The 14,984-nt window shown below is 37.2% G+C and overlaps 2 protein-coding genes across 3 annotated transcripts in view; one reads left to right on the forward strand and one right to left on the reverse strand.

Moving 5' to 3' along the window:
• ARL13B (ARF like GTPase 13B) overlaps positions 1-14,984 on the forward strand; it is a 75,173-nt gene that overhangs the window by 17,953 nt on the left and 42,236 nt on the right. For both annotated transcript variants that reach the window (XM_027102806.1, XM_027102807.1), the window contains exon 3: positions 4,494-4,743. In XM_027102806.1, coding sequence (XP_026958607.1) covers positions 4,494-4,743 — 250 coding nt within the window. The remainder of the gene's footprint in view (positions 1-4,493; positions 4,744-14,984) is intronic.
• Positions 7,907-14,984, reverse strand: part of STX19 (syntaxin 19) — a 21,828-nt gene continuing 14,750 nt past the window's right edge. Inside the window, exon 4 of the transcript XR_003432097.1 lies at positions 7,907-8,166. The gene's annotated coding sequence lies outside the window, so the exon portion shown is untranslated. The remainder of the gene's footprint in view (positions 8,167-14,984) is intronic.

The following is a 14,984-nucleotide window of genomic DNA, read 5'->3' on the forward strand; positions in this document are numbered from 1 at the left end:
ATTTTATTATAGCTTCCTCATCTAAGAGTACTTTCCCTATCTTGAGGTTCACTTCCTTCAATCAGCTTCTCTTCTTCATGGCTGTCAAAGTGATTGCATTAATAGGATATAGGTTCAGTTGTGCTAACAAATAAGCCTAAAATAACAGTGGTTTAATAAAATAGTTTATTTCTCTATCATATTACAGCACAGGGAAAAGTAGTCTAGGGCTGGCATAGCAGCTCTCTGGTATTAGAGACTCAAGTTCCTTTTCCTATTTGCTTTGCCATTCCTAGTGTTCTCCCTTGCCTACCTGGTCCAAGGTGTCTCACTACTACATGTGCATTTCAGCTGGAAGGAAGAAGTAAAGGACAAAGGGAGGCTATCCTTCTCTTTTTTTAAAGTATGTGAACCAGAAGCCACCACATCATTGCAGTTCATAGGCCATTAGCTAGAACCCGTGGTGTTCCAGAGCTGGTTGCTACTTGCTATTATTGGCTCATATTAGGCAACGAGAGCCAGTTAGGCACCTCTCCTCCAAACTCTATGTTCAGGTGCCTCATATTGGTAATTTGAAATAGTCCACAGCGGGATTATTTACACCATGACAATTGGAAAACACTACCTATCAGAGTTCCACAGCCTCCAAAGCCAGTTAAACATTTAACAGTATACCACCAGCACATTATCTAAAACCTGTTCTCATGGCCACCCCTAGCTGCCATAGAGACTGGGGATTACATTCTTTATCCTGAACAGCCATGTGCTCAGCTAAAAAATCCAGGATTCTCTGACTTTCCAGTATTATTTCCTAATAGTTCTAAGGAACTGTTGTTATTTTGGGTGGGAAAATTCTTTGTGTAAATTGGTCCCTAGCATTGTTGACATTAACACATCTTTATTATATCGTAGTTATTTGTTTATGTATATATTTCTTCTTTTTCCATCTATATAAGTGCTCTATAAGATCAGAAAATATTAATAAATTTTATTAATCTTTGTATATCTAGGACCTTTCATAGTACTTAGCATATAACATAAGCTCAATAAATAGTTATTGATTATATATTTTCATTTTATCTTGAACTTTGTAGGCATTGTCTTAACACATATGCTTTACTGAAATCCTCAGGATTAGGGACCATATGTGTTTGAACGCCTGGTTCTTGTATGATGCCTGATTTATAACAGGCCCTCAATAAATGATTACAAGGATGGATGGATGGGTAAATATATGGAAGAATGGACATAACGATAGCAGCTTCAGCTGTCCTAGCAGTCTGGTGTTGTAGTATTGAGAAGTTATATGCTTTGTACTGAGTGCTAAGGATACAAAGATAGTTACCAGCTATTGGGAAGGTATAGGCTATTGTGGAGACCAGCAAGAACACAGAATATTACAATAGATGGTGTAGGTGATACTGAAAGTAAGAAGGAATCATCAGAGAACGATTTACAGAAAAGGTCGTAACCTGAACATTTAGTCTTGAGTCTTGAAACACAGAATCATGAGTAGGAGCCAGAGGAAAGAGCAGAGAAATTGGGGAGGGTGTTCCATGTATCAAAAGAAACAGGCTTTTAAAGTCCTGAATACCTGAATTTGAGTCCTGGCTCTGTCTACCATGTAACCTTGAAAAAATTACTTAATATGAATTGGTTTCCTGGGAATAGTGCCATCATTTTATCTGTACTTACATTGTTCCCCTGCTTGGAATTTTATTCTCCCTTCTTTGTTATAATTTTTTTGTCTTTTAAGACTTTACTCCTATTTCATTTCCTCTCTGAAGGCTTTCTAGGCCATGACTCACTTCTAGCTCCTCTTTACCCTTTTTCTCTTGAATGCCCTCCATCTTAGTTTGGGCTGCTATAATAGAATACCATAGACTTAGTGGTTTAAACAACAGGTATTTCTCACAGTTCTGGAGGCTAGGAGCTGCAGTCAGGGTGCCAGTATGGTCAGGTACTTAGTGAGGGCCCTCTTCTTGGTTTATAGACAGCCATCTTCTCACTTGTATCCTTATGTGGTGGAAAGAGAGAGAGGAAACAAGCTCACTTATGTCTCTTCTTATAAGGGCACTAATTCCATCATGGGGGCTCCATCCTTGTGACCTCATCTAAACCTAATTACCTCCCAAAGGCCCTACCTCCAAATACCATCACATTGAGGATTAGGGTTTCAACAGATGAGTTTTGCCAGGGACATAAAAGTGCAGTTCATAATACCTTCACACTGTGCTCTCCAGTCTTGTTTGTAGAACATATAGGTTCTTGTGTTATTCCCATTAATGGGAATAACACAGTTCTCTCTGAATTGTACTGGATATTCTTTGAGGACAGCAACCCTTTTTTATTCATCTTTGCATTCTAATGCCTAACAAAGTCCTGGTACTGAGTAGGTATTCTGTATGTGTTATTTCCCTTATCCCTTCCTCAGGATAGTTGATTTATTTTCACTGATAATTTCCTGGGGGTACCTTTCAAATCATACTCAAAGACAGCTGCCTATTTTAACTGTGAAGCCAGTTCTGGCCTGGACTAGATCCACATTTTTAAATGTCTAGTTTAATTCTGTTTTGGAATATATGGCTGCTTTTGTTGCTTCTAAACTTGCCTTTTTCTCCTTCTAGATAAGGCAGGTCTTTTAAAAATTTGACTTGTGATGTCTGTTAACTTTCTAGAGAGCTGTGTAAACTGCATTAAGATGCTTGCTGAAAGGGAATGGTACATTGCAAGTCTGTTTCTCTGTCACACCTAAGCCTAACAGCAAATGCCTCTCAAATTTATCGTTTTTTTTTTTTTTGTGGTACGTGGGCCTCTCACTGTTGTGGCCTCTCCCGTTGCGGAGCACAGGCTCCGGACGCGCAGGCTCAATGGCCATGGCTCACGGGCCCAGCCGCTCTGCGGCATGTGGGATCTTCCCGGACCGGGGCACAAACCCGTGTCCCCTGCATCGGCAGGCGGACTCTCAACCACTGCGCCACCAGGGAAGCCCTCAAATTTATCTTTGTAATAGCAAATGTTTTGCTGAATGTGGGAATGATAAGACCCTCTAAACCAGTGTTGTTCAGTAGAGCCATTGCAATGACGGACATGTTCTATATTGGCTCTGTCCAGTAGGGTGGGCCACCAGCCACATGTGACTTTTGGGCACTAGAAATACAGCTTGAACAACTGAGGAGCTGAATTATTTTATTTAAGTTTAATTGATTTAAGTTTTAAAAGCCTCATGTAGTTTGGTGGCCACTGTATTGACCGTGCAGCTGTAAACAAAGTACAGTGGAGTAATATTTGTTGTGAATTCTAGCGATGAAGAGAGAATGGAAGAGACAGACATGAAGTTTGAACTCTTCTCTGTAACCACTGAGTCACTTGGTTCTGTTAATCTTTCATGAGTTCTCTCTTGCCATTCTTCTATTTTTATTTTCATACCTCTCCAAAAAGTGGCTATCACTCTCATTTTCAGTCCGTTCTAGAGACTTTTGCAAAGATGAATCTGAAGAAAGACTACTTAAGTCACCTTAATTATGTTATTGGTCTGCTAAAATACCTTCTGTGGCTCCCAATTCTCTATCTTCAGAACCCTCTTCATTGTACATTCAGGCTTAGGGGTTTGCTCCAACTACAGTGTTCAACTTGTGCGTGCATCTTGCTTTTACCATTTCTATTACTTAGGTCACTCATCTGACTGTCTAAATCCTACCGAGCTTTAAGGCTTAGGTCCCAGCTCCTAGTTCGTCTTGAACCTTAGTGATCTTTTTAATCTCTTACTGTCATTACCTCTCTGGCAGTTATAATTGTATACATCCTGTACCTTCTTCTTTGTGCTGTCATATGCGGAAGTCCAAAGAAATTCAATTATAAATTTATGAGAATATCCTGTATTCTATTCTTGTAGAAGAAAATAAAATCTACTCTTTGTATTTGCAAGCTGTCCTTAAAAGTCTCTTTATTGCAATTATAGATTTAATTCAGTTAATTAAAAAAGAAAGGTCCTATACTCTTCATAGCTTCTCCCATTATTTGGTTGTTCTAGACTATTCTCTAAATGTTTAGTTTTTCTTTATAACTCCACAGAGGTTGTAATGGTCCTTGGGGATGGCTGTGGTGTTGAAGGTTGAAATTTTTATTGTTTGTAACTTGGGGAGTCAGTGGCCTTAAAGGCAAGAGTTCATTTGTTTATTTATTCTACAGATCCTTATTAAGTACCCATTATATGGTGGGCATTAGTTTAGGAACTGGGGTTATATCAATAAAAACAAACAAGCAAACAAAAAAAACAGACAGAAATTCCTATCTGCAAGGAGTGTAAATTCTAGTTGGATATTTTATAGTATCTACCTTTCCCCCAAACCAATGTGCTTAGATATAACGCTTATTGTGTAAGCAAATAATAAACATTCTATTTAGTTCTAGAGTATGATGAATAACACATTTATGTCATTTAAGTTGTGAAGTTAAATTAGTGTTATTAATTTAAGGTCTAAAGATTCTTTCTTTTATATCATTTGAAACAGAGTATCCTGAAGATGTAGCACCTACCGTTGGATTTTCCAAAATTGACCTTAGACAAGGAAAGTTTGAAGTCACCATCTTTGACTTGGGAGGTGGAAAAAGAATTCGGGGAATCTGGAAGAATTACTATGCTGAATCTTACGGAGTAATATTTGTTGTGGATTCGAGTGATGAAGAGAGAATGGAAGAGACAAAAGAGACAATGTCAGAAGTGATAAGACATCCTAGGATATCGGGAAAGCCTATATTGGTGTAAGTAATGTTGGTGTCATTGTAAACGTAGAGACAGCAGCATTAAGTCATTAAATTTACCTAAGTTACAAAATACTGAATAAGCTAAATTGTCACACCCTCGTATGATAAAATGTATGTAATTTACTGGGAGTTGTTAATATACCAAGGCCTTATTATAATGCTATCTGTAGAGGTTAAGCACAGAGGCTATGTAATGAAGAAATCTTATAATTAGATCTCCTGGGTTTTCAAATGTAAACTCTTTGTTTTATTTGATCATTTACTTTTGTCAGATTTTGAAAATGGTCTATTAACAAGGTTCTAAAATGTTTTTCAATTTATTTTCCTCTTTTAATAACTTATTTGTGTTTTGCCTCTGTCCTTTTTTTCTTGAAGAGTATTCTTGTTTGAAGTTATTTAGATGGTTTATTCTTTTAATGCCATGTTGATTTCTCAGTTTTTACTACTATATTTCCGAACTGAACATGTGATCTCTGCCATTATCAACTTAGTTGTATGCTTAGCATCATTTTGTCCAGCTGCCTAAACATTTAAAAAAAATTAAGTGACAAAGGACTTTTGCACTACCCGCCCTCATAGCATTTCTGCATAGTAAACACCAGATGGTGCTATAACTTTGAGACATAGTAAAGTGAAAGTAGTTTAAATTGCTCTTAAAATTGGAGTAAGTGGAATGTGTGTTTTGCCTTCTTGTCCCTTTTCCCTCGTTCTTGTGTTTCATTACTAACAATTAAAAAAAACCCAAACAACCTATCACATGGTTAACTGAGAAATTGCAAGACAGAGTTCCTCAGTGGTCCTCAGTAATAAATGAACATTTTTAAATGAGGCAGTTTGGAAGCTCTGATTACAAAAAGTAAAACTTTATTGTATCATTTATTGTTAAGCTTATACTGTTTAATTTTTATACATTTAACTAATTAAAGAAGTTATTTGATATATATATATAATTAATTCTCACCTTTATTGAATATGAAATAGATTTTAATAGATATGTATACAAAGAGTAAACTTTGTTGAACCCATAGACTAAATTAGTCTCTATAAATGTTTAAGCATAGAACCAGTGACTTCTAAAGCAAAAAGTATTAATGACTGATGTTCATTTGTAAAATAATTGAGTGTGCTTTTTTAACCCAATAGTTATTTATTTAATTTATTCTTTTATTCATGTATTCTTTCATGCATTTATTCATTCATACATGTACTAATTCGACAAATATTTATTGAACATCCACTGTGTGCTAGACATTGTTCTGGTGATAGGGATACCTTTGGGAACAAAAACAATAAAACTCCATGTATGATCTCAGGAACTTACATTCTAGGGGGTGACACACAATAAATGTAATAAATAAATTGTACATTAGGTGATAAGTATATTGAAAACAAAGCAGGTAAAAGAAGATCAGGAATCCTATGGTGGTGGTGGTGACAGGGGCATGTTACTCTTAAAATTAATAATCATACTAGGTCATATTGAGAACATGACACTGGACGTAAGAGAGTCAGTCATGCAGATAGATGTATGTGGCACAGCCCTGAGGCAGAGGCATGCAGTTTGTGTCTGCAGTGTTTACTGAATAATCCAGTGTCAGCAAGATATCTGCTTTCAGTTCTGTCACCTCTCTCAGCTAGTGAATTTCCAGAATTGGAAAAAAAAACAACAACTCACAACTAGGATGATTGCTCACCATTATAATTTCATAGTCAGTGCGATCTCACAAAGACATGGGAATTAATTAGGGATCAATAATATGTTTATGAAATATGGAATGGTTTGCCATTTGATGAGTTTTTCTCAAAGGAGTTTTACAACCATAGAATTTTTATTAATAAAGGTAAACTTTTTGAGATGTGTGTGCTTCAGAAATATACAAAATTTACTAAAAAGTAAATATTCTCTTTTTTTTTGGCCATACTGCACGGCATGTAGGATCCTAGTTCCCCAACCAGAGATCGAACTCACGCCCCCTGCATTGGGAGCGCAGGGTCCCAAGCACTGGACTGTCAGGGAAGTCCCAAAAAGTACATATTCTTAATAAATTTAGAAGATGTAGGAAAGAATGAGGTTAAAAAAAAAAAGATTGACCTATCATGCAGAGCCAACCACTGCTATCATTTTGATGAGTTTCCTGTGCATATTTTTGTAAAACATGTAACGTATGCAGTGTTCATATAATACATAAAATTTTCTATCCCACTCTTTTTTCTGTTTATACATCCGTCTTGAATATCCACCCTAGTCCCATATTTGGAAGTTCTCCTGTTTACCTTTTTCTCTCTGACCTACAATTAATTTGTCTTTTTGATGTTACTATCTTAATATCGTTTGAGTCTCTTTACTCCTCTCTATCCCCTTTAATGTTACCTCCTTTCAGCCTTTCTTCACTTCTCCCTTGTGTTACTGATTACTCTCCTAACCAGTCTCCCTGGTAGCAGTCTTGCCTATTCTCTAAGCTCTCCTCTACATTGCTAGCAGAGCCCTTTTCTTTATTTGATATTTTTCAAATTACAAAATTGATACATGCTTTAATAATTGAAACAATGCAAGAATAGATAAAGTACTTGAGAGCTCTGTTTTAAATCCAAATTTGATCATTTTACTTTTCCTCTGCTCAGAGTCCTTCAGGTTGCCTCCATAGCTCCACACAGATAGGAAAGTCTGTGTTTTAACTGACCCTAGCACATAATAGGTATGGCATTGAAAAGTCCATTGGATAGTAAGTGGGAGGGGCGTCCAGTAGAGCCCTAGTAAGCTGAGTTCTAGGGGCTAGTGGGTGTGGAGATGTAGGGGAGGCTACCTGAATTAGGAGGCTGGCTATAGTGCTCCTTGTTGCACATAGCTGCTTCCTTCCTGCCCGCGGACATTTGGACCTCTCATCTGCGAAATTCTATAATGGCATCTAATTTCTTCCGATCACCACTTGTCTGTCTGAGTCTAAACTAGTTGATTTAGGACCTACAAAGCCTCTCAGAACTCACTTCAACCCCTTGATAATTTTCTCTTCCCACCCTCTAATAATGAGCAAACAGAGGACAACAACAGACCTCTGAGAAGATTCAGTCATTCAACAGAAGGAAAGAAACCTGAAGAATTATTATCTTGTCTATAATCATGAAATTACAAATTGGTAGAGCAGGATTCATTCATGCTATGGGAAGCAGAGTAGATGACCACGATAGCAGGTCCTGGACACACTAGCTCTGCCTGACCTGATTCTGCACAGCAGTCTGACAGCATGTGTCATTGCAAATGAAGCCTCAGTCACATTTCACTTTATGTCACAGATGTGAGGGTTCTCTTGAAAGATCAGAGTCGTAGATCACTAGGCTTCGGTGTTTTATTAGCTCGGAATTTCTGTTTGGCAGTTCTCTAGTATTTACTGCTTAATCAGCATAATATTCCAGTCAAAATCTCTGAAATAAATGGTGAAAAGGTGAAAAAACATGGGTTTAGAGAGAAGACAGAGAATCTGAAACCTGGATTCTAAAAGTTGTGTATTTGTTTATGACCCTGACAAGTCACTTTACTTCTTTGGACTCAGTGGTTAAATGACTCTTCTTTAATAAAAGTAACTGTAAAATATAGTAATTCTGGGATTGTATTCAGCTGTGTATTATTATGTGGACCTTAGTATAGTCTATGCCAAGAATCCATTTTGGTAAAGAGGTAAAAGTGATTTGTATTCCTTCTAAAGAAAGTAAAAATGGATGCCATGCAAATATTTGGTCTGTTATCATGCTGAGTTGTTTATTTACCTAGAATAGAAAGTCTTTTTTCTCTCATGTCTACTATAGGTTAACTTGAACCTCTACTCTGATTAATTAAGGTATGAATTATATTACCTACCCTCACATTCCCCCCACCACATACATACTCTTGCTTTAACCATTTATAATTTAATTATTTATTAAAATCTCTAATACTAGATAGTCTTGACAGATAAAGAAGACCTTTCCAAGAGAAAAAGTAAACAACTTTTGCAGTGGTATAAGTAGCACTGAAATCAGTAGTAATTCCAAAATTTAAGCTCAACATCCACCGTAGAAATTTTCCATTAATAATACAAGGTACTATTTGTTGATTCCTTGTGGAAAGGGCTGAGCTAGGAGGTATTTTAAACATCTTAACCTATTGAAATTTTCAGCAGCCCAAGGTTACACCAATGTTATATAAGAAGGCACATGTTCTTTCTGCATCTCTTCTTTCTAGTACAGTCTTGAAAGTTGCCCTCAGAGCGATTGTAAATTACCCTTCATTTTTGGTGGTTGAATCTCCTAATACTTATAACTGAAATAACTCTGGAGATCCATAGGCTAAAATTTCCTCCCAGGATAATAACAATTCTACTTGTGTTAGCATACTTGGAGTGATGCCACTTTCTCATTATATACTGTCTGCTTTTCTGTGGAGTTATATGACCTAACTTAACTTTTGGTCAGACCTCACAAATTAGATGCTTCACAACAAAAATGTATAGGAGTTTCACTCAGGGAAGAAAACATAATATCTCATATATGATCTGGCTAGATGTTATGAACATTTCAGTAAAAAAAAGTTTGACCTGGAGGTCTTTGCACCATGGGTGGCTTCCCAAGACCCTCTGAAATCACATACACAATTCTGAGTGCATGTGTATTTTTCTTGGGAGCAGATTCTAGCTCTCATCAAATTCCTAAAGGATTTCATGGCCAAAGAGGTTAAAAAAAAACATGGCAGTGAGTTTTTATATTAGGAGAAATAATAAGCAGGGTTTTATTATTAATAATTTTTTTTACTGATATCGGACTTTTATCTCCACCCTCTATATGCCTATTTGACTCACCTTTCTTCTAGACAGTATTACAGGAAACTGTTAGTTTGCAAGTTTCTTTGAGTCATATTCTTTCTTATAAGTGCCCAAGAGAAGTTAATTAGGTTATGGGTTATCCTAATACTGTTCTTAGAATTTGAGTCAAATGGACTTTCATGAGTCAGACCTTTCAATAAGAAATAGGAGAACCTGGGTCGTTTTTAGAATTCTGGAAACCCATAAGTATGAAAGTATGGACTACCTATGTCACTTAATCACTTGATCCTTAGTTGTAGTGGTGGGTCCCTTAATTTACTATTTTTACCATCTGAAACCCCTACTCACTTTATTTATAGGGTCCATTGGCTTAAGATTTCTTTTCTTTCAGCACAAACTTACCAAGCTGTCATCTTCATCAACTTTATTTAGTTATACTGTTGACTCACCTCTACATTTCCTTACTGAGGGCTTCCTTTTGTCTGTAATGGCATCCAGCTTCACTAACAGCAGCTGTAGTTTACAGTAAAGCTTCTCAGCTGGTTGACTTCCTAGGTAATTTATGCACAAAGAGCCTGTAGAGGTTCCCATCCTTTCCCTCCCCTGTCCCAGCACACTCTATTGTAAAACAAAATAACGAAGAAAAACCTGTCGACAGTGTCGTCAGGCGGCAAGATGTTATCCAGGGATCACCTGTATCAGCATCAGACCAGACCTGTTGTATTTTTTAAGGTGGGGCCAAGGATGCCTCTGGCTTTTTCACAGGTTCTCCAGATCTCTCTGCTGCACAGCAGAAATTGAGATCTACTGGTGCAGGGGAAAGCATGGGCTTTGAAGTCAGCCAGGCCTTGAGTAGGTTACTTAATCTTCCCCAGCTTCTATGTCTCCACTTGTAAATAAGGATTTTAATACTTCTCTTGTCCTGTGAATTCTAAAATAATGTATTTAAAGCATCTCATTCAGTGCTTTACTAGTTTTCTGTGCATGCGATGGTGGATATGAATAGTTACTATTGATGATATGCTGTGTCTAGGTAGAGATGAATTAGGAGAGCTAGTTTTAAAGTGGCATATGTGAATTCAAGCTACATGAAGCTTTTGATTACAGAAAATGACGTGGCTTAGTGGGTAAGAATAGGAACCCAAGTGCTCAAAATAATTATTGCATACTTTTTGAACCAGTAGATTCCTAATAGAGTGCCTCCGATGCTTAAGAATTTTTTCTTTTAAGGTAGTAATTTTAAGGAAAAAATGGCTACTTTTAGTGCCTATTGTGTGTGAATAAACAAAATGTTCAGCAGCTAATTAAATATGTTTATGTTGCTTAGGTTAGGGTGCTTTTGAAATATAACAATGAAAATTGTATGTGATATATTACTCTGCTATGAATCTTTCTGTGATTAAGTCTTGCTTTAAAAGCAGTATGTTTAGATATAACTGCTACTAGAAAATTACTATTTTCTGAACCCATCTGGATATAATTATGCTAATGAATATTAAGTAGTACTCGATATTTTCAGTTTTCATGATAAACAAGTTAGGAACAATTATAAACAAGTATCAGTAAGGTACTACATTAAAGGATATAGCACAAGTTTAAAAGGGACAGAAGCAATATCTCTCAACCACCTGATTTAGCTGGGGAGTTTATCACTAGTTTTAAATTTATCTTTTTTTATAATGTTCCTTAAACATTTGAAGCTGACCTGTGGGAAACATCTTTTTCTCCGGTAATGCTTGTAACTGACACAGTAGAAAACTCTTCAATTTCTTTATATTTTATAAGTTAAAAATTATTTAATAGTGTTAGGAGACATATATATATATATATATATATATACACATATATAGTCATATTCCTGTTCACATAAGAATTCTCTCATTTTCCCATCACCAAATTTGCTCAGTTATCTGCTTTTATTCCTTTGTCTTCCCTCCTGTAATATGGAAGAAGTGTTTCTGCTCCTGTCCAAGATCCCACCCCTTTCTACTATTGTATTGGGTTGGCCAAAAGGTTCTTTCGGTTTTTTACGTAAGATGGCTCTAGTAGCGCTTAGTTGTCTTTAACTTCATTCGAAGCAATTTTGTTAGATTGTGTGTGACAGCTGTCATATCAGGGTGCATTAAAAAAAAACTTATAAAAATTGGTGAATTTTTGTGTAGCCATTTTAATATTGAAGACGGAAGGAAAAAAGCAACATTTTCAGCGTATTATGCTTTGTTATTTCAAGAAAGGTAAAAATGCAACCGAAACGCAAAAAAAGATTTGTACAGTGTATGGAGAAGGTGCTGTGACTGATCAAATGTGTCAAAAGTGGTTTGCGAAGTTTGGTGCTGGAGATTTCTTGCTGGACGATGCTCCGCTGTTGGGTAGACCAGTTGAAGTTGATAGTGATCAAATCGAGACATTAATTGAGAACAACCAACATTATACCACTCGGGAGACAGCCGACATACTCAAAATATCCAAATAAAGCGTTGAAATCATTTGTACCAGCTTGGTTATTTTAATCGCTTTGATATTTGGGTTCCACGTAAGTTAAGCGAAAAAAACTTTCTTGACCGTATTTCCGCGTGTGATTCTCTACTTAAACGTAACGGAAACATTCCGTTTTTAAAACAAATTGTGACAGGTGATGAAAAGTGGATACTGTACAATAATGTGGAATGGAAGAGATCGTGGGGCAAGCGAAATGAACCACCACCAACCAAACCAAAGGCTGGTCTTCATCCAAAGAAGGTGATGGTTGTGTATATGGTGGAATTGGAAGGGAGTCTTCTATTATGAGCTCCTTCTGGAAAACCAAATGATTAATTCCAACAAGTGCTGCTCCCAATTAGACCAACTGAAAGCAGCACTCGACCAAAAATGTCCAGAATTAGTCAACCAAAAACGTATAATCTTCCATCTGGATAATGCAAGACCACATATTTCTTTGATGACCAGGCAAAAACTGTTAGAGCTTGGCTGGGAAGTTCTGATTCATCCGCCATATTCACCAGACATTGCACTTCGGATTTCCATTTATTTAGGTCTTCACAAAATTCTTTCAATGGAAAAAATTTCAATTCCCTGGAAGACTGTAAAAGGTACCTGGAACAATTCTTTGCCCAAAATGATAAAAAGTTTTGGGAAGATGGAATTATGAAGTTGCCTGAAACATGGCAGAAGGTAGTGGAACAAAACGGTGAATATGTTGTTCAATAAATTTCTTGGTAAAAATGGAAAATGTGTCTTCGACTTTTACTTTAAAATGGAAGGAACTTTTTTGGCCAACCCAATATATTATTCCTCCCCTTTCTTATATCGAGTTTCTCTCTCTGGATCATTCCCATCGGCAGAATGTGCTCTTGTGTTTCTTTAAGTATTGTGGAATCCTTTGGCTCTACATCTCTCTTCACATGTTGACTCCTTTTTGTAGTATTCTATTCAAAATTCTGGAAAGAATTGCCTGTAGTGGATTCTGTACTTATTTATATCACACTCTTTCCTCAACATGCTCCATTTGTGCTTTCATTCCTACAATTCCTTGAAACTGCTCTTATTGGAGTCAACAAATTATCTCCATGTTGCCAAATCCATTGTCACTTTGCTGTTCTTATTTTACCTAAAATTGAGTATTTCCTCAACTTTGTTTTCCTTTTAGCACTTTTGCATTACAGCATACTTTTCTTGATTTTCCTCCTACTTCATCGATGGTTCCTTCTTAGTCTTTTTTGTTAACTCCTCTTCTGCTTCAAGTCTAAATTTTAGAATATCCCAGGCTCTTTTCTGGGCTTGCAGTTTTTTGCATCTAGATACTTTTGAGGCCTTAAATACTGTTTATTTACTCAGAGGACCCAAATCTATAGCTTTGACATCTCCCAAGAGTTCCTACTGATATAGCTAATACCTTAGAAACCTCCACTTTGACATTTTATGGTCATCTCAGGTTCTATTGGCCAAAACAGAATTTCTTGATTTCCTTCTCACCCTTAGTGTTGAAACCTTCATCTCCTGTCTTTTCCCATCTCAGTAAAAGCTATCATAATCTAATCAGTATCCTGTAGATTCTACCTCTTAAATCTATCACATTTTAGTCTAATTTTTTTTTCCATCACTACAACTTGGTATACAGTAGTTAAGAACTGGTTCTGCAATCAGATTGCCTAGGTTCAAATCCCAGTTCTCTGTGTACAGTTTCTGTGACCTGAGTCAGGTTACTTAACCTAGCTGTACTTCAGTGTTCTTGTTGGTAAAATTGTAAAATTATTAGAACAATGCTGGGACATAGCAAGGATTTTTTTTTTATTAGTCTTGAGTGTTAGTACTGCTGCTACCACCATCACCACCTCCACTTCCATCCTAGCTCAAGCCTCCATCATCTCTTAACTGGGACTATTGCATTAGCCTTCTAATTGTTTTCTATACCTATATGCTTGTCCTCTACTCACCTGCCCCAAATCCATTCTGACCCGTTCTCCATACAGTAGACAGGATGATTTTTTCCCAAATATAAATTACATAACATTACTCCCAGGCCCCAAAACAGCTTTGCCTTTATTACACTTGCTGTAAACTTCAGACTTACAGGGCTTTACATCTAGCCCCTGCTGACCTTTCTTAACCTCATCTCTTACCTCACTGCTCTTTTCCCACTGTGATACAACTGTACTGCTCATTCTTCTTTGAACAGAGTAAGTTATACCCTCCTCAGGGTCTTTGTACTATTTGTTTCATATGCCTGGAATATGTGCTTCCCTTGTCCTCATCACTCAGATCTTCACTTACATTACCTTTTAGAGAGGCCTATATTTTCCACGTAGCCAAAAGAAGCCACTCTGACAATATCTTATCATCCTTATTTTAAACTTCTGCCAAGAACTTAACATTGTCTAATATTTGTATTTGTTATATGCTTTCTCCACTAGAATGTTAGTTCCCAAACTCTATCCCCATGTGAGTTCAGACTGTGCCCCTAGCCCCTAGTCTAGTGCCTGGCTTCACAATAAAGTGATGGAGAAAATTCCAAGCATACCATTGCCTTTTATTTTTTACTATATTTGCCAACCCTCTTAATCTGTAATACAGTGTCCTGAATGGACCCAAGTTCAGGAAAACAGTGCCTTAACTTAGCTTTTTAGGCCTTAAGCTAAAAGCAGCTCCTAGTTACCAACTAGACTCTTCATTAAGTACATAGTTGGGTTTTCCTAGGATTTGTTGACCACTGAGTTAACTGACCTATCTGAACATAAAAGATTTGATGCAGGACTTCCCTGGTGGCGCAGTGGTTGAGAGTCCGCCTGCCGATGCAGGGGACACAGGTTCGTGCTCCGGTCCGGGAATATCCCACATGCTGCGGAGCGGCTAGGCCTGTGAGCCATGGCCGCTGAGGCTGTGTGTCCGGAGCCTGTGCTTGGCAACGGGAGAGGCCACAACAGTGAGAGGCCTGCGTACCGCAAAAAA

Source organism: Aethalodelphis obliquidens, unplaced genomic scaffold (genome assembly GCF_003676395.1).
Source record: "Aethalodelphis obliquidens isolate GAN/ISIS:26980383/991018 unplaced genomic scaffold, ASM367639v1 scaffold1, whole genome shotgun sequence".
Lineage (NCBI taxonomy): Eukaryota > Metazoa > Chordata > Mammalia > Artiodactyla > Delphinidae > Aethalodelphis > Aethalodelphis obliquidens.